The sequence below is a fragment of the Idiotropiscis lumnitzeri genome, chromosome 4, assembly GCF_059441095.1.
Source record: "Idiotropiscis lumnitzeri isolate Australia: NSW breed Sydney's pygmy pipehorse chromosome 4, RoL_Ilum_1.0, whole genome shotgun sequence".
NCBI classification, from domain to species: domain Eukaryota; kingdom Metazoa; phylum Chordata; class Actinopteri; order Syngnathiformes; family Syngnathidae; genus Idiotropiscis; species Idiotropiscis lumnitzeri.
The window spans coordinates 18295325-18318145 of record NC_142394.1 but is presented as its reverse complement, the minus strand read 5'-3'; the positions used below and the strand labels follow the sequence as shown (position 1 = coordinate 18318145).

The window sequence follows — 22821 nt, the reverse complement described above, 5'->3', positions numbered from 1 at the left end:
AGAGCAAATATGTTAATAGTGAGGCAAAATTGTGTTCTACAGTTGACAACTATGTGTTATTAGTACTGCTACTAAGGTGGTATTATAAAATTGTACTTGTTAACATCTAGCATTTCTAGTAGTCGGAGGTGTGAGCTAAACTATGCAGTTTTTCCTCACTCGTAACTTGTCGTTATCCTACTAGTATGCCAAAGTTGTTCCACAAGTGTGTCATACAGTTGAAGGGTCTAATAGAAAGCAGTAGGTTGAAAACGTAACTAGTGTGTGTTCCAGGCAGTGTTCTTGTACACCGAATTGTTTTAAAAGTAAGGACAAAGAGCGTAGTAGTATGATATCTAATGTAGAAAATAAATATGGGTTGCTATTCTGAAAAGTAATTGTCTGTTAATATGAGTTTAGGTTTTTTTAAATAGGAAATTTAAATCGATACATTTCGAATTTATTGAGACGCAATTGTACTTTGTGGATAGACTGTAGTAACCCGCAATGACCGACAGATGTCGCTGCAGGTTGCAAAGAGCTCAGCTACGGATTCCCTTGCTTGGTTCTCCATTTTGTATGTTTTGCTTGAAGGTTAGCGTGTACAGTACTTCCCTTATGGCTAGCTGGGGAGCACCGTAGCTCAGCTTGTTTACTTGCACTTCCAATCTGCTTGTCAAGCCTTCATAAAGAATCGAAGGACGCGGAGACGAAACTAACTCTTGCTCGGCTTTGTTTCCTCTTTTCATCGACACATGTAGGAGGATACGACGCCAGAGGAATTCACAAGTAGCAAGTCAGTAGTGGCGTGTTGTGATCGGCCACGTTAATCCATAACAATGTTGACTGACGACCAGGGGGCTCCCATCAACAGGAAGTCATTTCAAGGGTAAATCAAAAGTTTTTCTCGAGGTTTGGCTCGATGCTTTTGTTGACTAAACACGGACACGGAGGCGAACGCTCAACACCCAGCCATCTTGGCAATATTAGCATTACTTTTCGCGTCATTCGAGACGTGTTGGCACGCCATTCATATAGCTAGCTTAGCGTGGCAATAACAACAGATAAATCAGCGTTTGAATAATTCACGCCCATTATTCTCAATATGAACCTTTATTTATGTTGTTGAGGTTGTTTTAGTCTTACTATGGTCGTTTGGTTGGGCTAGCTCATGCGCACGGGTGGTAACCATCCCTCCCCCCTTTTTTGCAATACATCATTATTTATGTAAGAAATAAAAAGACTTTCACGAACGTAAAATAAAAAAAAATAAATAGAAGAAACCCCTCCCACCCGCCTGAAGCCTTTGACCACCACATTCCCTTGGTCACCGCTGACTCTAGTCCGTTTGTAAAATCGGTTACAGTCTGCAGAGCTACATAAAAGGAACGGAGTGGTTCACAATAAAATGGAATGAGAAAAATAACAATTTCTGCATGTGAAAATGGCTGTTTATGCTGTCCAATCTGAAATCACACGCTCAATGTCGCTCTTTCTCTCTTTGTATGGAAAGATGGACAACGGTGAAGTAAAGATCACATTAAGCAGAGATGACCATACAGGTAAACCGGTCTACATCCAAACTTCTGAAGAGGGCAGTCCATTGAAAGTGCTCTCTCACAGTGCCAGCAGTTTTCCGGCCTCTGTTACTCTCCCATCCAGCCAATTAATGCAGCCTGGACAGTCTAACGGCCTCAACAGCAGCCCTGCGCCAGTGGAAGTCTTGTCCTCTTCTATCGCTGCCACCATTAGCGCCTTGCAGGAAGATCCACAACCTAAGGGCCTGACCAAAGATCAGAAGCTGCTCTCATCTAGCCGCCTAAACTTCGAGGAGACGTTGATGCCGTCAGGGGGTAGAATAGCACACCTAACCCCGTCTTCCATGGATTCCCTTATCGGAGGATCAGATCCTAGCTTTTTCACCATGAAAACTGAGGATTTCTCTTTGGATAAAGTAGGTCACGATCCTACTGACCTTGACCATGCTTTTGAGCACATTGGCAAAGACATAGACATGAACCAGAAATTATTCAGTGATAACACTTTAGATCTGCTCAGTGACTTTGAGCTCACCGGCTCCCCATCAGATTTTTACGTTGGGGATGACGCTTTCCTGTCCACCTTAGCAGATGATGCTCTGCTTGTGGATGTCACCTCGGGGAAGGAAATGAAGCCTGTTACCACTGAGAACGCTAACAACAGTGGCCCACTTGCCACTTTCAATGGCAACAACATCACCAGTCCTGATCAGTCCAATTCAAGCGTATCCACAAGCTTAACGCCAACCCCCACTTTGGTGAAGAAAGAAAAAGATGGTTTCATTCAGCTCTGCACTCAAGGTGCAATTAAACAAGAGAAGATGTCTTATTGCCAGATAAGCAGCACCACATCCCCTGACCTGCCCACGTCTACTCCCATCGCCATCTGCGGAGTGAGCACCTCGGGAGGTCAGAGCTTCCACTTTGGACTCGATACACAGCCGCTGAAGGATCAGAAGTCGGTCACCTGCCAGTATGTTCCTGTTCCTACTGTTGGTGCACCCTGGAACAGAGGCCTGACTCCTGGGCCAGCCTCAGGCTTGAATCAAGCCTCTGAGGCCTTCTCAGCCACTCCTACCTACCGCACCAGCTTTCCCAGGTAAGACAAATTGGCAGTGGTTAACTGATTTGAGATGGATTGTCATTGTTGTCTGTATGTAGCTATGGTTGTTTATTTGAAAGTGTTCCAAAATAAAGTTGAGTTGACTAACTCGCCACGCAGACTTTTTCCGTTTAGTTTCATCTAACATAATTTGCATTGCAGACAGATCGGTAGTAGTTGTTCTCATCGGAAATGGCAGGAGTGAGGAATGACTCCAGGTGTTAAACTTCACACGCACGTCTCGGCTATTAGAGGCAGTACAAAAGGGGCATATTAGTTACCGTTCCTTTTATTCAACAGCATCTATCACAAAATTATTTTGATTGTATATTGTAAAACCAAAAAAATATGTATATCAAAATTTTACAAAAAAATAGGATAAAGCGGTTAGACGATGGATATTTCTGACGGCTTTCAACGTGACATAAGGACAAAGTCTTTAAAACACCTTTTACTTTAAAATGATATGTTGTATAAGCTTGTTTTAAAAATTTTTTTTTTGGCATTGCATAAGATTCTGGCCAAACCTGGAGTTATCCACAGTGAATTGCACTTGACCTCCGGTATAAACCGGAACTGTTCACCGTTATCTATGAGCGTTACCGACTTGAACAGCGTAGGAAAATCAATCGTCACAGTTAAAAAGAGACAACATTATAATCCTGCTTCCTACTAATGTAGTGTGTTGGGATTGACCAGAGATTTGACTGATTGTTCCTAAAAGCTTCAAGTAACATGTGAAAGCAATAAAGCAATTAAAAGTAATAAAAACAATTTGCATTAAAGCTAATCTTACAAGTACAAATTACCAGACAGAGGTCATTGTGCACTGAAGCAGAAAACTGAGCAGAAAGGGTGTTCGAATCACATGAAGGCTCAAAACATCAGATCCCGCAAGAGAGTCAGAGCAGTGTGTCCCCAAACTTTTCCAGGATCACAAAGAATTTAAAACGGCTATCAGTTCTTTTGTGATGGCCGCTGTAATATATCAGCAAGAGACAAATCAACTTCCTTCAACAATGCCACAGATTAGATGAAGGTCATTAGTCTTCTCAGGGCCACTGTGATCCACAGATGCCCCATACATAGGATGCGTTTAACAAGTGATGATGGGCCCTATTGAATAGGTGTGATCCTCTTATTTTTTTCTGGTTTAAAATGATCAAATAAAAAATTAAATACCATGTGATATGGTAATATACAGATGTGGGCATTCGTCTGTGCATGAGTCCGCCTGTCAGCTTTTGTCAGTATTTCAGGCCCGCCCAGTCAACGCAAGTCAGCCGAATGGTGCCGCACATTTGATGCAGAGCTAAATAAATACAAAATAAAACAGTGGTGTATACCTTTTGTCCCTAAGATCACAATGACGTGTCCCATATTGCTTTTATTTCACCGATCGCCACACTGTGCGTTTGTGTGTCTGCTGTTTGTCTTCTTGTGCGGCGCCTGCGTGTGACATGAAAATTATTTTATTCCATTATTTTGATTATTTTAGTTTTCAATGCCAATTGGCTGTTGCCGATGAGGGACGGACTGGGCCTACGTGGGTCGGGCTGAAGTACTGATGGAAACTTAGTGACAGACTGACGATGCACACCGCTGATAAGATATTTAGTAATATTTATTATTTAAGGGTCCGGTTTTGCAACAGGTATTTTTCTTTCTGGAACCTAGCTATAAATTACAACACATGATGAAATCCGTATCGTGTAAGCTTTTACAGCTCAAACCCAAGAGCAAAAAACTGAAGATATCTCCCAAATTGATGTGCTAGAACAATGTTTCCAATGAAAATAAATTTCTAACATCAATAACATGATACGCAACCATGCCAAAATCACCACAGCCGCGTGGCAGCGCAAATCTCTTTCATGCTCAGATGGCTGAATAAAAGTAAGTAAAACTGCTATCGTGAGTCTGAACATTTTAGTTCCTGGTATTTCATATTTAAAAATTGTTTTGAAAAAGAAACAAACATTCAAATAATCTGGTCTGGAAAATTTCTTTCTGCTGCATCCGGTGTCTCATAGAAGGAATAAGGTGGATAGCTCCTGACCTAATATTCTGATTGGTCTAACTGTGATGTCATTTGTTCATGTTATATATATATATATTTTTTACCTGTGAAATGTTTATCATGCTGCGCTGATCGATTCAATTATTAAACAGACCGGTCATGAGTCAACAAGGATGGAAGTGATGGCCAAATGTGACAGGCATGATTGCCATGAATCCTTGGCGGATCTTTCAATTGTCCAAAAATTTGACATGGCAGTAAGCGTGCAGATGAGAAACCTACAGTATGTGGTCGTAGTAAAACGGGTTGCATGCGGTGTGAAACACTTTTCCTGAGGTCTTCAACGATCTTTTCTATTTTCACCACATTAAAGAAGAGATTGTTGTCTTTGCCCAGCTAGACCAGCCGTCTAACCTCTCTTTTGAAGTTGGCTGCCTCATTAGTAATGAGGCCTACCACTATCTTGTATTCCCAGAACTATATGATGTGATTGGTGTTGTAAGTTGCAACATAGCCGTCATTACTCCGTAAAGAGCAGTGGGCTGAGCAGACACCCTTGTGGGGCCTCAGTGCTTAGCATGATGGTCCTGGAGGAGCTGCTGCCGACTTGCACACTTTGTGGTCGTCCGGTTTGGATGTCCAGCACCCTGTTGCAGAGAGATACATCAAGTCCTAAGTGATTGGGTGTTTTTACGACCTGCTGAAGAATGATTGCGTTCAATGCTGAGCTAAGGTCTGAGAACAGTATTCACATGTATAAATCTTTACAGTCCAAATGTGGATGGAGAGCAGTCGAGATGGTGTCTTCTTAGAACCCGTTTCGATGGACTTCATGTTTTGTAGAGAATTAATTTTCTGCATGTATAGCTGCTCAAAGCACTATTTACAATAAAGAAAAACAAGTTAGCTCAATACATTATAATCCTAGGTATCATATCAGCCGTTATATTTATGCTTTTACTTTTACACAGCTTCTCTAATAATTCTATAATATTGTGTTTTTAACAAGTTAAAAATGACACTAGTCCTGCAAATTGACGGGTCTATTTTAAACACCTCAAGCTTTAGTAGTACAATATCATTTGCAAACTCATAATTAGTCAGGTTTACCTTTTCTCATTCTGAAAAGACAGCTGAATGATACTGTTAGTTCCCTTGGAGCTTGATTTAAACTCAAAGCAAAAATGCAAGGTTAAGACCGAGTGACCTCTGTGGTTTAACCCTCTTAGGCCCCCTTGTTCTTCTCTCTCCATGGACTCTTGGGCTATACTGGAAAAGTCTGCAGCCCAGAAGACCTCTCCAAACAGGAAACGCTGTTGACGGAAGCAAATCACAATTTTATCAAGGACGAACGTATTCCCCCCGTCTGATGGTGGCGTTTTTGAATACCAGAGTGTGTTTCCAGTGACCTTCGTGGTCAAATCAGACAGTGCTGTTGTTTGAAGTCTTTTTTGTTTTTCTTTGGCTGGCCCACTGGGGGCCCTCATTAGGCTCTTTGGGGAAGGTTGCTTGGATCCTCTGGTCAGAGAGAGGTTAAAATAAATCTAATATGTGCGCTGATCGCATCTGCCGAGACATTTCAGTTTCAGTGCACCGGGAAAGTAATCAGTGTTTTATTTTTTCCCTCAAAACTCTACACACAACACGCAATAATAACTGATATTCTTTTCTTTTTCGCAAACCTATTTTAAAAAAAAAAATAAAAAATCTTGTGCATAATACAATATAATATGTAGTCAGCTTTTACCACCAAGCTGAAAATTTAGCTCAGGTTCATCATGTTTCCACTGAACCGCGAGAGATCCGTGCAGCTTAATTGGAGTCCACCTGTGTTAAATTCAGTTGATTGGACATGATTTGGAAAGGCACAATATAAAGTCCCAAAGCGCAAGCGTTCATGTTACGCAACACTACTTTGTCGTCTGGACTTCGGACAAACAGTTACTTCTCAGCTAATGAAGGTTGCATTGTTGTGAAGATTCTAAAAATAATCCATTCTGTTTTGAAACCTGTTAGTTGTACAGGATAATGATATGGTAGGATCTACGCTACAGTTGAGTTATGTAACAGAACGGGGAAGGTCCAGACTGTAGTTGCTGGTAACAGCTCATTAATTCAGCATGTCATTGAACTTGTGTTTTAAACATGACATTTTCTCCAAAGCATGTGGACGAAGCCTGCAACTAGCTTGAGCAGTGCCACATTTTGATCCTCACTGTGTTTTTCAAATAAGTAGTATTCTTTTTTTTCTTTTTTTAAGTGTGCCACATTTTGATCCTCACTGTGTTTTTCAAATAAGTAGTATTCCTTTTTTTTCTTTTTTTAAGTCTGTCATGTAGTATTAAATGTGATGAAGACATGTTGGTGCTGGAATTTCCTGTGGGCTGTTAACTCAACGTTTGCGTGAATGGGGAGCATTGTTTGTGTCCGATGCAAGATTTTGTCGCCCTCAATTCATCACGCTTTTCTCATTTTTATGCTTTCTATTTTATAAGTGGCTGTTTATTGCGTCGCAGACCAGACTGTCATTCGGGGGTAGGAGACGGAATTGTAGGAGAAGATTTATATCTAATTACATCTTTTAGCCTGAAAAGAATGTTAATTTTATTCGTATAGCAGTAAGGGAAATGGTTTAACTTTTGTAGCATTTGACAATGATGTCAAATAACGACGGCCTTTCTTGAATGACAGTGATTAATTCGTCTTCGCGCTCTTCTGTCTGGCTAGCCATTATATCCATAATGGGGATGTGAAAAATAAGCAAAGTTGATTTAGTCCTCGAGGAATAGCTTCAATTTTCACCGTTTGTCCGTTTCCATCACTTCCCGTACTTTCCCAGTGTACTGATTCGCTAGCTGACAGCCAATCGTGGTGATCATTTGTCCCGACATCCCGATAGTACATGTTGAATCGGCCGCTTTCCAACGTTGCTCGCGACACGAGACGTCGGATTGGTGTGTTGAGGCCTTAGGGAAATTCCACATTGGTGTAGACCTACCACTATACTGAGAGCTGTTCCAAATATTTTTACAAGACTCGTATAATTCTTTGAGGTAATAGAAATGTTCAACATTGCTCTCATTGTGCTGCAGCGCAGTCTAGGACGTACTACAACCGTCGTTTCCACAATGGACTGAATACTTCTGTGGATCAGATCTTGGCAGTATCTTTGCAAGGGCGTAATTTTATATTGCACTCTTGAATTGGTTAAGTGGTCATATTGCTGTGCTGGCTGCTGTATACTGCATACAGTATGTTATATACTGTCCCGGGTCAAAATATAGAGGGGCCTCAACTTCTACCATTATCACCTCTGGCTCTTAGCCAAGGACCTCAACCTTACTGACACCAAAGTCTCCGAGCTGCTTTTTATATCACCTTGCATTCAGCGGTTAGCTTTGTGTATAATGCATGGGTGTGTGGGTGTGTGCGTGTGTATGTGCCTCAGAGGCAGCCAGGCGGAACCACTGAGCTCTGCCGTGAAGCCCTCACTTCCCTGACCTACTTTTACTTCCCGCCTTTACACAGCTGCCGCGGAGTGAACACACTGGATGGATTGGAATGCCAGCCATTCCAGTCACCACTGCTCTCTCACCACACCGGCTCCAAACCGCAATTGTGCATTTTCATACTTGTGTTTAGCTTGACACCATATAAGCGCTGCAAAGCTTTTGCCATCGAAGTATGGGTGCGGGTTGAGCTCCTTGTCTTACCGTTGTGTTCATGTGTCGAGTCAGCAAACTTTAGGAGGCTCCTCCCTCATCCAGCTTGAGCTGTCACAGCCGTGTGCACAGTAGCAGCGGGGTTCTAATTCATTCTTACGGCAGGAAACCTCCTCCCACCTGCACACACACTGACAAACTGCACCATTTATGGCTACTAATGTGAAAAGTCAAGTTGTTTGGGAGGGTTGTTTTTCTTCTTCCACGCATTAACGAATTAGTAGCTGTTCTGGCTACACTATATAAGACATTAAAATAAATACCTGATGAATTAAATGAAATCATGCCTGCCAAGTCACTGGTAACTGATGGACTTGATATTATAATGCGATCTGTTTTTTTTTTCATAGCACTTTTAACAGAAACGGAGGAGAAACACCTTTTTAAATTTGAATAGTTCATACGCATCGCATCCATCATCGGGTGATATTTTGTTTAATTTGCAGTATGTATTGAAGAAGTTGAATTTGTCTTGATGGTTTTAGTAGTACTGGTACTACAGCTGTAGTATGACTGCTTCTGCTTTTCCAGTTCATGTTGCAACGCAGTGTGACTGTCTATCATTATCTGACACGTCCGCATGGCTCTCGTGAGTAACAGTACAGCTCATTCGCTACCTAGCTAGTCATCAAGAGTAGGGATGCGTCGATACCACTTGAACTGAGTTAGAGTACTCATATTTTCTGTCACTCACTTCTGTCACGTCCTATCGGTTATTCTATCAAATAAGTCATCGGATGAGTTTTGCCACTATCTCCATTTTCCTGCCACAGTTTTGTAGCTCCTCTTAGTCTCCTCTAAAATAAAACTTGTCTCCTTTTCACTCCAAAACAATGCAAATAGTCGTGTAGAGTCCACGCTTTCCGTTGCTTTTAATGGGACAGTCGCGCCTGTTAACATGGCCGCCACGTTAGTGCGCTTTTTTTGCCCGCTCTAGTCGACTCTAAGTTGGTTTATCCTTGACGCGAGAGCAACGCAAGTCAGAAATCCGTCACAAGTTTCTGTCTCTGCGGCAGTGTGGTAAATTGTAGACAATTCTGGAACAAACAGGATTTGAAAGGTGCCAAAGTGGCAATTTTAATAGACTGGACAGTGGACACTATTTTTTTATGTAGTTGGATCCAGGGTGTGTTGTTTCTGCGTTTGTTAAATCGAGATTCGGTGCAGATGGTCTTCGGTTTACGAACAAGTTCCGTTCCTACGCTGGCGACGCAACCTGAATTTCCGCAAGAATCAGAATTACTGTTGTACTACCCCCTAAATCTCTCCGCAAAGTGACCCGCATTGTCAGCACTCTCAGCGGCGTGTTTACGGACGTAAATGTGGCTCGGCATGAAGAGCGATTCAGGAGGAACTAGAAATATGGCATTTTGCGGAAACGAGGCCAGTCTTATCAATCTCATTTCATGGAGACATCAAGATGACGTCACGTCACGTCAACTGTCACCACAAATGTCCACTTCATGTTTATATTGGGATTAAATTAATTGTGAATATAAAACCAATACCATCATTCAAAACCACTCTGCAAATTCCCTGGAAATCAGTCAATATCCCTCCCAAGCAGTCTTCGCCGCGACCTTTGCGGAGTGCATGATATATATGACCTGGCCGTTCAGACTGTGCTCGCGTTGCAAAAAATCTGATACGTATGCAATCTAGGACTACAGCCAGCCGTAAATTGGAATCGAGCCATTCAGACCGTCATAAAAAAAATCAGATGCAGGTCATATACTGGCAAAAAATATCCAAACATTTGCCTGCAGTGTAAACCCAAAATGGCGGACGAGACTCTGGCGTCGTTCAGTCGAAACGGCATAACCCGGGGATCGCGTTATATGTATTTCTCTTAGGATCAGTTACATAAACATCCTTTGAATGGAACACAAAATTGTCGGTCAGTAGGACCAAAAACCTGAAGTATTCTGCTTGATGCTTTACGTCAGACCTAGCTGGTTGTCGGATGCAACAACCCAACTCAACACCTCCAGCTGCCTTAATATATTGTCTCACAGTCTCTGCCTCAACCAATAATGTGTCCCCATGCCAAAATTAGAAGCCATGCTCTTTTGCGTGTCAGAGGGATGCGCAGCGTGCAAACCAGTTCCTCGTTCTATTTTGGTAGCTCTTAGCTCAGAGGAAGAAACACATCCTCCTGTCGCTGCTCTGCTTTCCTTTGCATGACACAAGTGGATTCGGCTACGCGATATCAGTTAGAATCACAGCAGTGGCACTGATCAGCCGAGATTGAGCATGTCACTCTTTAAGTCAGATAGTCCTTCTCTGCGGTAAAACAGTATAGGGGGATTGTGATTAGGGTTTTATTCTGATTATTTTTCCTTTTCTATGATGGGACCCCAACAGTATGGCCTTTGCTGAATAATGCTTTGTTTTTAGATCTACATGTCTACAGCAAAATTAATTTTGAAATGAGCAACTTTTTGTAGCAGGAAAATGTAAATCAACAAATACTGCTAACTGGTGAATAATTAGAAGAACTGCCAATTTAATATTACACCTCGTTTATTTTACTTAAACCAAATAAAAGCGCAGTCAGACACGTTTTCGTTCACTTTGCCAGTGTGCGATCTGGGTTGCAAATTACTGGATTATGCATTTGGGAGAGCATATGGCAGCTACGGAAATTGCAAATCATGTGACATTCTCGCATAGCCATCAGATGTCAGCCTTTTACTTCCAAATGAATCAAATTGCGATCAGAAGCGATGCAAATTGCTTCATGAAGACATATCATCCCGCTGTTGCGCCAGTGTTGCATCTCTATTTATAAGTGTGTCTTGTCATTGGCAAAACAGTGAATCAGTCCCTTGCATTCCTTTTCCTAGTCCCCGTCTCTCAATCACATGGTCATGAGCTGCTATTTATGAGTAGGTCTTACATATACAATTTATGCGCGAACACATGTCATGACTCCAGGCCGTAGTGATGTGCAAATCGAGCCGTAATCTACCTCTGCCACCGTGTCAACGGTTCCACACTAACAACACTCCACGCAAATAATTGCTTAGAGTTGCTCACCCAGGTTTTGCTTGACTCATGGACAGAATTGTCACACTTATTCATAATCAAGCCCATTGTTGTTATTCTTCGGCTCAAATTGACAAAATCTATTGTTCTGTTTTCCAACCATACGGCACATTACCCGAAATGTGGATCCACAATACATTTTCTTGCTAGATACCGCTGTGTTGGCCTCACGGATCTGCTTCCCCCTTTCCGATAAAATAATGATTTTAACATAAATTATATTGTGGTTGTTGCTGACGCGCAATCACGTGATTAAATATAGCTCATCAGTTTGCACTTGGAGAGCCTGACGAACGTGATGTAAACCGATATGTTAGGTAAACACAAAATGATCTATTCAACTGAGAATCGCTACAAATACACCGTGTGTGGAGCAGAAAGCTGTTAAACAACACGTGACACTCGGAGTAAAAAGGGATTATAAATTGTTAGTCTGGTCACTGGGCCACCAGCGTTATTTCAAACGTAGCCTGTCGCTATAAAAGCCGTGTTGATCGATGACGCATACAAAAAGAAAGCGATTTAACTTCCCAAGCCAGCTCCCGCTCAAGTCATGGCCTCTCTCAATGCTTCTGCGCTGACCGATAGTTAACTCCAAGGGAAGGCAGCAACTTCCTTTTGACGGCGCGCACGCATTTCATTTCAACAGATCAGAAATTATGCTGTTAAATGACTGCTTTGTTCCTCTTTCACTATTGTGTTTGCTTCAAGAATTTCACTGGCACTCCCGTTCAAGGTTTGCTGTAAGATTACGCATAAAATTATTAGTATTTAATCAGACCAAATGACTTTGTCTTACGCAAATCTATCTTAATTAACACACAATGACAAAGGCCGGGGATGGGTTAACAAATTGAGCATTGATGAAGTTGTAACCTTTTAAGCGACACATTTTCTAACACATAGGCAGACAATATGCAGTCATACAATATACTCGGAGGCATATGTTCTTCCTCTGCGAAAAACAAACAAATCTGCTGACCTGCTTTTGCTGTCTTATAATGTCTCATACTACGAATAGCCCTTACAATTTTGGGGTTGGATGTTATACGGTGAGCTGGAATGGATTAATGACATTTCCATTCATTTCACAATGCACCACATTTGGATCAAGTCCAGTTCTTTTCCTATTCCTTACTTTCCTCCTCATTCTGACACAATTTTACCTCCATTTTAAGCTGTGTGAAAGTAATTGGATTTCAATAAGCGGCTTAAAGCCTTTACAGGAAAGTTGTCCAAATGACACCACTCCATTGGGCCAATGAAAGGTGGCGTCATTAGCCCTCCACACCCTGTGACATCATCAGCTTCTTCACAGTGGACTCATTATTGGCCTCACCTTGCATGTCGGACTCGCTGATCTTTCTGAAAAACTTGCCCGCAGTGGCTCAGCAATGTATTTGCCACATGACCCTTCGCATCAGTGCATGTTTACTGCAATTGGTTTACCACTAGGTAATGAAAGTTAAAGACGGATTCATTAAAATGATCCCAAAGAGAGTATAAATCCCAAAACTCTCCGTATGACTAAACTGTTTTTGAGTCAGAAGTCAAGAGTGTAGAGAAAACATGGAAATTTGATTAGTGTTTTATTAATGGCGCTGTTGTGCTGAAAGAAAACAAGCTCGCTTGTTATCTTGGATCCAACTTCTTGACTACAAATAAAAATGTGCCTCCCACACTAGAGCACTTCCATGACACCCCTTCCTTAATGTAGGCCCCTGAATTCTTAGACTGTGAGGCCCTTTTGTTTCTCTCAGGTTTTCCCACCCTTCTACACCCACCGACTGCCTCGGTCTGTCCCCCATTCATCAAGCGTGCGCTTTTCCGTTGTGTAACTATGCAAACGTGGCTTAGCAGTGCGCTCCGTGCACTCCCGAGCAGATCTGAACACGTACCCAATTTTTTTATTTATTTAATTTATTTTATTTGTTAGGCTTGCACAGAGTTCAGACACAAAGATGCACAAACACAGACGATGGCAGCTCTAGTTTGAGATTGGTTTGTCAATGAAGCCACTGGATTGGAAAGGGGGTGTGGACCTCTCATGCATTTTCAAAAGCCAGGTGACCTCTGGTGGTGGTTTAGGTGAACTGCATCTCAGCAGGCACAACGCGATGAGATTGAAAACTACTACTGTGTCAACAAAACAAAACATTGTTGAAACGATATTGACGTTAAATTATACAGTAGTTTTAAGTACGTTTTATTTATAAAGAACATTTTGAATAGATTGAAAAATACTTCACAAAGTTATACGGTCATACATGAATGAAAAAAAAAATACGGAAACTAGGGTTTAATGATTTTGGAAAATCTGAATTTTCCCCCTCAATCACGTATTTGAATCGTAATATTATTTTTTCAAGGTCCTCTTCCCATTTACTTTTACACAAACGAGCAACGAATTAATCGTTTTTACAATAACAATATCCGATCTCTGTCCTTTTTCCAAACTGCTCATCCTCATACATTTTTGGTCTTTTAGGTTAGACTGACACGAAAGCAAACGAACCATGAGATATGTTAGGCATGTTATTTACTTTAGAGTTGTTTACTTAATAAACACTTTGACTTGCAATCTTTTAAGCATTCATTGCGGCAACTTTGCAAAATGTTACCAAACATGTGTGGCGTCAACATAAATTGCAGCAATTATGGAATCTGTGGCTGTGTTACTTGAACTTTTCATGTTTCACGAAACAGTGACTTCTGACTGAATTTATCTATAAACTAAAAAAATAAATATGATAAACAAATACATACAGAAAATAAAGCCTCGCCGATTTAAATAAATCTTTTACCCCAAGCTAAAGCCTTTACAATTTGAAAATAATTTTAATTTTCTAATTGTTCAGAACAGAAACTAAGTTTTACAGTTAATACAATAAACGACAAATCAAACAAAAATAAGAAGTCTTAAATAATCGCCCCCCCGGCAGAGTTAAAAAAAAAATGGATCTTTGACGTCTTAAACGTCAATTGTAGTAAATGAGTGAAAAAATCAAATGCTGTTTTCAGTTAAAGTGTGTGCTTTTAGCTCCTTTTTAAAAACTGCTGTTCTTCGATCAAAGGGGATGCGCATCCTCCAATTGTGCGAATGGCGAGAGTCAATCACCTTAAGTTCAGTTATCAATTATTTTTTTGTGGGGGACATTACGGCTGTCGGAGACAACGGGGACACCAAATCCACCAAGAGTGGATGAGCCCTGACCATCGAGTGCTATGCGAGTGATTATTAAAATGATGTAGTAAATTGTAACACAAAAATATTGTTTTTCCTCCATATTAAAATTTCACGCAGGAATGTGATTTTAGAGAACTGTCCCTCACCGCTCTTTTCGTCTCCCCTCAGCTCGACTTCTCGACCGGAAGCCACCACGGCACCGTCGTCGGCTCCGGGCAAAAGTGGCGCTCACAAAATCTGCTTGGTGTGCTCCGACGAGGCCTCCGGGTGCCACTACGGTGTGCTCACATGTGGAAGTTGCAAGGTGTTCTTCAAAAGAGCAGTCGAAGGTGAAGTCGGAATACGTTGTATTATATGATGTCACATTTGTTATGTGACATCATGATCACGTTATATGACATGGCAAGGATCAATCATTTTCTCTGGCAAAACTTCAAAAGGTTATTGTTGTCACTTTGTAATTCGGGCCTTTTTTTTTTTTTTTTTTGCATTACTGGCCATTCTCAAAACTGTTCTGAAGTTACAGCACAAACGTAAAGTTACACATTATTAAAGACTACCTGCAAGTCACTCTTGAGTGCCTGTCAATTTCTTTTCAACAAGGCATTGTGATGGGCAGAAGATTAAGAAGTGGAACTGTAAATTTATGACATGTATATAAAAACATATTCGGTAGAGGAAGTATTTTAATAGGTCAAAATGTAAAAGTAATTTAACCCACAAAAGACTGACAGGAAAATTCTGAGTTTCCAAATTTTTCAGTCATTAAATATCAATTAAATGACAAAATGGGTCCCTTAATGATCTTTTTAGTACCGTTACAAGTATGTACAAATGGATAATGGTGACTCTTTATACTAATACGAATTAGGGCTGAACATTTGCAACATAATCAAACGAGATTCTATAATCACGCATGACTGTTTTGAGAAGCGGAAGGGAGAAAAGGAAGAGTGTGGTGCGGAGAGCTTTCACAGCAACCAGGAGGCTGAAGCGCTAGCTTTCGGAACATTTCCGTGAGACATGAGGCGAGTATCTGGAATTTTTTTTTTTGTTTTTTTTGCCTCTCACTTTGTAAAAAAAAAAAAAAAAAAACTCCACACATTTTTTTTGCACATTTTTTATTTGATTAGATTTTTTTTATGTGCCACCCTGAAATCTGCAGGATAGATATTCAATATTTAAAAAAAAAAAGTTCTGACTTTTCTGTTGCTTTTTAAACACGTATAAAATGATGGCTTCAAAATCCATGATAGAACTCGGTCTTGAAAGTTGAACTGCATAGTAACAGAGGATCGCTGAATTTTTTTTATTTTTTTGCTAACATGAATCTTCTTCTGTTTCTTTTCAGGCCAGCATAATTACTTGTGCGCTGGAAGAAATGACTGCATCATCGATAAAATCCGGAGGAAAAACTGCCCAGCTTGCCGCTTCCGCAAATGTCTGATGGCTGGCATGAATCTAGAAGGTCTTTTGATTGCAAAACAGCCCTAAAGTTCATTGAATGATGTTCTTGACTTGTGCGTCTTCACTCTTGTGCAGCGCGTAAAGCCAAGAAGAATCGCGTGAAAGGTGTCCAGACGAGCAACCCGCCCGAGTTGCTGCCCCCAAAGCCAGCCGAACCTCAAGCACTTGTCCCCAAGTGTATGCCTCAACTGGCCCCCACAATGCTGTCCCTTTTGAAGGCTATCGAGCCCGACACGCTCTACGCGGGCTACGACAACACCCTGCCTGACACCCTCGCGCGCGTCTTGACCTCCCTAAACAGACTTGGCGGCCGACAGCTCGTCTCTGCAGTCAAATGGGCGAAGGCTTTGCCAGGTGGCTTTCGCCTTTTTATATATTCATTAGTTTTTATTGTTCAAGATTTCTCAGTCTTGACCCGGGTCTTCCTCCCATTCAGGCTTCAGGAACCTCCACCTTGATGACCAGATGACCCTTCTCCAGTGCTCGTGGCTCTTCCTCATGTCTTTTAGCCTGGGCTGGAGGTCTTACCAGCAGTGTAACGGCAACATCCTCTTTTTTGCTCCGGACCTTATCATGAACGAGTATGTGACAGATTTGTACGCATTAGTGAACTACTGAGACAAAAACGGAACGACCAACCTCTCGAACGCACTGCTCTCGCCCGCCTTACCCTTCTTGTTTTTCTTTTGTGATTGAAGGGAACAAATGAAGCTGCCCTACATGGCCGACCAGTGCGAACAAATGATGAGGATTAGTAGCGAGTTTGTCCGGCTACAGGTTTCCCTCGACGAGTATCTTTGCATGAAGGTCCTGCTGCTTCTCAGCACAGGTGAGTCTCTCGTCACGTCTGACTTCCAAGCAATCCGCGGAAGCGTGACATTATTTTCCTCTTCTGCAGTGCCAAAGGACGGCCTGAAGAGTCAGGCGGCTTTCGACGAGATCCGGATGTCGTACATCAAGGAACTGGGAAAAGCCATTGTGAAGCGAGAGGAGAACTCCAGCCAGAACTGGCAGCGTTTCTACCAGCTCACCAAGTTGCTGGACTCCATGCACGAGGTGAGACACAATCGCACTTTTGTCAACATACAGAATCATAGAAGAGTAACAATCATGTCATATACATTAATACATATTGATTTGAAACTAAAAGCGATTTTACAACAAATATAGAATTTACCATTTAGGAATTGTAAGTCATGTTATGCAAAGTAAGTATGCACAATAATTGGTTGATTCTCCCGGTCGGTTCGTTGCCTAGTTGCTTCAAAACAAATGACGCATATAAAAGTCTGGAGTGCTTCAGGTGTTGACTTCCACATTTGTTAGCAGTCTGACTGCAGCTAGCAATATGATATCCAAAGAGACCTCAATGCAGTGAAGAAAGTGCGGGAAAACAAATGTATCAGAGGGATAGCATTGTTGGTTTGGAACGAGTGCTTACGAATTGTACATGCAAGAAGAAATGCGCAGCACTGCATTGTGAACATGCATTGAATGATTTCAAATTCATGAGAAGAGAACCTTTGAAAAAAGAATCTCATTAAATCACAATATTAAAGGCGATTAAAAAAAAAAAATCACAATTCTCCGAAATTGTTGAGCTCAAGGTGAGTGTGATCACGTTGAAAAATCGAATCACCTGCATGACCGTTGTCATTGTGCATATGTGCAGATGGTCGGCGGGCTTCTCAACTTCTGCTTCTACACCTTTGTGAATAAATCGCTGAGCGTGGAGTTCCCAGAGATGCTGGCCGAGGTCATAAGCCACCAGCTTCCCAAAGTCAAGGCCGGTGGCGTCAAAGCGCTCCTTTTCCACCAGAAATGACCGTTAGCCCCCAACGGACACCATGCCTTAATACCCCGAGACCACCACCACCACCAACACCTCCTACCTTCACCCTGAAAAGTCGCAGTGAAAAGACCGAGTACGTCTTTGGGAGCGGCCGGAGGTTTTTAGGATTTCTTAGGAATTGTCTCGCAGACGAAAGCGCTTTCACAACCATGTTGTCTCAGGTGACTTCCTTCAAATACTCAACTAGATCCCATAGATTCTACACATGAATTACTCTGTACAGATTTGAATCGTATTTTCGCATCGGGGGCAGTTTTTCAGGTTATAGTCATGTGGAAGCCAACTAAAACATGACTAATTAGTATTTTCAAACTCATGAGTTGTCGTAGGAAGCTGCGACTATATAGACGAACCTTATTAATTATCCAGCTTTGTTTAGCGCTTTGATCCGTTTTGATATGAAAAGCAATTTTACGTTAGCCATTCAAAAGGACGATTTACTCCGCAAGCTGACCTCTTCAAGGTTTACACACGTCGATTCATAAAGGGAAAAAAATGTGCCTTTTTTTTTCTTTTCTTTTTTTTGTTGTTGCATAAAATATCATCTCAGCTATCGCTTCCTACATGTCGGGGGGCGTGCCTCTCCTCAGCCCGTCGCAACTTTACCCTGATTGTACTACATGCAGTCGCAACGCTTCCTTTTTTGAAACGACTGTTTTTCCTTGCTCCTTTGACCGGATGTGTGTGCGTACGTGCGTGTGAATAGTCGCCATCCCACACATGAGATTGCCAAAGTGCAACGTAAGCATTTTGGACTCCACTATAAAGGCTTTAAAAGACTGTTGTGAAGGACGACTGTGGTTTCGTCGCAGTCTTCGTGCAAGATTTTAGGTTTTAGCCCTCTTGATCTCAATTTGGCACCTCCCTTTGCTCGTTTACCTTAACCCTCCAATCTATTTAACAGAATGTGATTTGCGTCGACCAATCAGAAAATAGATCCTATTTTCATGCAGATTTGGAGCTTATTAGTGCATCCGAAGGCTGCCGCCGCGGCTATGATGGCAAGTGTGTGATCCTGATCATGTGTCACCACCAAAATTCTCTCTCAGTATTTTACTCGAAATGTCCACCTACACCTTTAAAGTTAACACATCCATTGATGGTTAGCATATTTCCTCATATAGTGGCTTTTTTACTTGACTGCAGAAGAGTACTAGGTATGTATTGAGGTTAGGACATAGAAGAGCGATTTTGTACCGATTTTAATTTTATCGTAAAATCATGGTTCTTAATTTTTACATCGTTCTGCTATATGGTATGTATTATGATAATTACAATATTATATCTTTTATGTCAAGTGGTTCCCAAATATTAGAATTTACATCCTCCCTCGGACCCAAACATCGCAAATGAAGCATTTTTTGACAAAATGCTAAAGAATGCATTTCATTATTTTGAGAAAAATTGCATCAGGGACCTAGCCGAACAATATATTTTTGCGCTAATGCATTAAAAAAAAAAATAGATTTTTTTAAATATTTTTTTTTTATTTTTTTTTTTTGCCGGTGGGTTCACTGTAAACAGATGATGCCGTAGATTTTCTGAGCTCACCAAAGCAAGTGCTATTCTTTCTACATTTGTCAATATTTTTGTGCTTTTTTGTCACTTTGTGACTTTTAAAAATGTCAGAGAAAAATAATCGGATTACTTTCCCCCCCCCCCTCTCCACCTAATACCTGCATATCAGAGTCACTCCTTGTAAACCCCGCCCCCTTAAAGCACGCTCTGTGGTGAGTGTCTCTAAAGACTGCAGGTCACCACGATAGGGGCTGGGGGGGGGAAATGAACTAACTTTGCTATGTTGATCACAAAAAAACATTTCCTCCAAACCATAAATAGGAATTTATTTTTGTGGCAGCGATTATTCAATGTGCTAATTAAGTCTAAAAAGATTAGACGGTGACAGCCTTAATTGCGTCAATGGGCAAAATTGTAATTTTCTTAAATGACTCACATTAATAGTTCTCTTTGTTCAAGATGCCGTCCGCTGCCTGTTGAAGGTCGTACTTTCGCTTCAGACGGTCACAAGTATTAATTTAAAAAAATATATATTTTAAAACGTCAACAAAGTTGTGAAACAGCTTACTACACCTGCCGGGTAATATTGCGGCCTGACACAAATCATGGACAAGGAGGACACTAGCGTCCGTACACGGCAGAACGGCAGCGCAAATTAAAAAAAAAAAAAACTCTTCGTTTAGAGTTTTGTCATGGGAATGACCTTTGTTAATTGAGTTGAAATTTAGTTGAACTTTTTTTTTTTTATTACTGAATGACACATTTAGAAAATCTGTCATGAAAAAAAAAGAGTACACATTCTGGATTATGTCCGATTATCGTCTGTAGTGTTTCTTCAAGTCGACAACAAACACGGAGATTAATTAGAAAAAAGGCCACTATTTGAGGAAATACTGTCGTTGGTAGTCACTTTCCCGTTAAGTCCCCGTGTGCGCTTTGTCTTAAAAAGTTAAATGTTGTTACCGCGCTTCATGAGCTCCTCCCTCGTTGTGTTCAAAGTGCATGCCTCCGTGTAAGGTATTCTCTGCCGTCGAGATCTGTTGTGTGTGCTAAACACAAAATACTCCAGTTTTATCAAATGAATGTAAATTGTGAGATTATTTTAGTACGTCCAAAATATGGATGAATCCATTGGACAGGTCATCAAAGATGGTGAATAGTTGGCGTATCGTGTGAAATGGTAACTTGTGTTACTATTATGTATCAAGGAAATGTTAGTTGAAATTAATGCCACAGTTTAAGGGCCAGTGAAGACCCTTTTAATAAGTCTAAAAAAAACGATGAATCCACAGATGCTCGTAATAATATTTATAATAATTAAAAAAAAAAAAAAAAAACGGACCCCTCGAGGCACTTACTGATGAGGTCAAAGTTATTAGCCCCTAGGAACTATTAATTTTGTCCTTAAATAAAATACCAATGTTTCAAATATCCATGAACTTGTTCACAGGGGATATGGATTGAGTCTAGTGAAAATCAAGCATTTGACATCCACTCTAAAAAGGTTTATAACTGCTTGTAAATGCCATGGGATTGTAGCAAAGCCATACTTTGGGCTAACTCAGGCGTGGGCAAACTACAGCCCCGGGGGCCACATGCGGCCCGTTAAACGTTTTAAAAAAGATTAAATGAATAAACCTTGTTGTTAATGTTTTATTTTCTAAATACTCTGGTGTGTCAAACACAGATATTGTGTTCTAATGCTTTTGTTCATTTTCATTTCAAATTAAATGTATTTTTCTTTTCTCCGATGCGGTGAGGTTACCAAAACACTCCCATCCATATGCTCCTGGTCCGTCCCCTCTGTCAAATTTTAGAACCCATTTGTGGGCCGCCAATCAAAAAGTTTGCCCACCCCTGGTCTAAATGAAACTTCTCAAATCAATTCAACATAACTCCTTGGCACTTACATGCCATTAGATGGCAACAAGGGACTATTTTTGACAAAATTAACTCCTCAGATCACTTCATGGCACCAAGGCACTACTTTTGTCAAAATTGAATCTAGTCATCCCTTACTTGGGGGGAAATATATACAAGGAACCCCCTCTTGCTGATTAAACAAAAATGTGTTCGCTTAAATCCCATAGGATGTTTTTTTTTTTTTTTTTTTTTACTGAAATATTCATGGCCTGTTTGAAAGCAACTGAACTTAAAAAGTAACCCAGCTGTGGAGTCGCCCAGACCACAATGTTTCCTCATCCACACAATGACGTCCGTCAGCTTCCGTGGAAGGCCAAATTCATTAAGCTGAAATCTGGAGGCGCCGATTACTAATGTCTGATCCAGGCTCAGGTGATTGTCTCTCGCGTTCATCTTTTTTTTTTTTTTAAGTGCTTAATTCTTAGCTTTTTTTTCTCCATAAGAAGTCTGCCTATCAGGAAAAAGTCACTTTTTCGCCGTCTTTAAGGTTTACTTTCGCATTCAGCGAACACAAATCTCTGCTGCTGCTCTTTTGAATCACAGACTTATAAAATAGATATATATTAAATATATACACAAATACTTTTAAGTACTAATAACGCATTTGCCTCGTCCTGTTCAGAAAGCTGGCCATCTTTTTTTCCTGTTCAACAAAATATGCAATAGAAATGACAGATAATTTATCACCATGTCACATATAAGCTATTTTAATACCGACCAGACGTTCAGGAACACATACACAAACATGGAGCAGACCACACACACACAAAGCCTATTTTGACGTTCGATTGACTACAAGCTGACCAAAGCATTTATTCTCCACAAACTCACCAAGTAACTTCTTTTTTCAGTTTTTTATTTTATTTTGTTTTTCGTAAAAAGGAAAAATGACAGCTTTGGTGACATTGTGTAAAACTGTGAATAGAATAGGATAGGATTCAAGTCTTTTTCACACCAACTGTTTGTAAAAGTCATCAGTCGGCTTGAACGGGAAAAAGATTTGCACTTGCCAACTGTTGTTTGGAAATCAATTTTGTACAAATTATATGCAGACGTTTATAGACATGTCAAGGGCAAATACGAGCTTCGTTTTCATGTACATACACTATATAAATAGATATATACATCCCATGTAAAGACAAGGTGAACTTGGTTGTTTTTCTATACATTCTTGTTTTTGTTTCCTCTCCTTGCCACTGTAATGCCACTCTTGTTCCATTCCCCCCCCCCCTCGTTTCTTTCATTGCGCTCTTTACCTGTCACCCATCCTTATTGTCCATGCTGTAGTTTGCTCTTACTCTGGATTTTTACAAAATGCAGTCATGTAATTCTTTGTAAGTCACTGTTCAAGCACCAGTTTAGCAAATAAAAGCGCTTTCCATCCTGCCACTTGGTCTCTGGGTTGATTTTTGTTTTACTGGAATGACTGGCTGGCAACCAGTTTAGGGAGTACCCTGGGATAGGC

At 40.9% G+C, this 22821-nt stretch overlaps 1 protein-coding gene across 2 annotated transcripts; it reads left to right on the top strand.

Moving 5' to 3' along the window:
- Positions 1-579: 579 nt before the first annotated feature.
- On the top strand, positions 580-22745 carry nr3c1 (nuclear receptor subfamily 3, group C, member 1 (glucocorticoid receptor)). 2 transcript variants are annotated; one of them, XM_088293315.1, is made up of 10 exons: positions 580-868; positions 1493-1541; positions 1642-2616; positions 14765-14925; positions 15948-16064; positions 16139-16417; positions 16500-16644; positions 16762-16892; positions 16962-17119; positions 17736-22745. In XM_088293315.1, the coding sequence occupies exons 3-10, from the start codon at positions 1649-1651 to the stop codon at positions 17886-17888; spliced, it is 2112 nt and encodes a 703-aa protein (XP_088149441.1). In that variant the 5' UTR covers positions 580-868; positions 1493-1541; positions 1642-1648; the 3' UTR covers positions 17889-22745. The 2 variants fall into 2 exon arrangements, with proteins under 2 accessions (XP_088149441.1, XP_088149440.1); XM_088293314.1 differs by having other exon boundaries at positions 1493-2616.
- The last annotated feature ends 76 nt before the right edge of the window (positions 22746-22821 follow it).

What these genes read in the sequence shown, in the direction of transcription:
- nr3c1 (XM_088293314.1), top strand. Translation starts at nt 1,493, where the DNA reads ATGGACAACGGTGAAGTAAAGATCACATTAAGCAGAGATGACCATACA. An exon ending in CTTCAAAAGAGCAGTCGAAG is followed by an intron (nt 14,926 to 15,947) that starts GTGAAGTCGGAA and finishes GTTTCTTTTCAG; the next exon opens with GCCAGCATAATTACTTGTGC. An exon ending in CCGGACCTTATCATGAACGA is followed by an intron (nt 16,645 to 16,761) that starts GTATGTGACAGA and finishes TTGTGATTGAAG; the next exon opens with GGAACAAATGAAGCTGCCCT.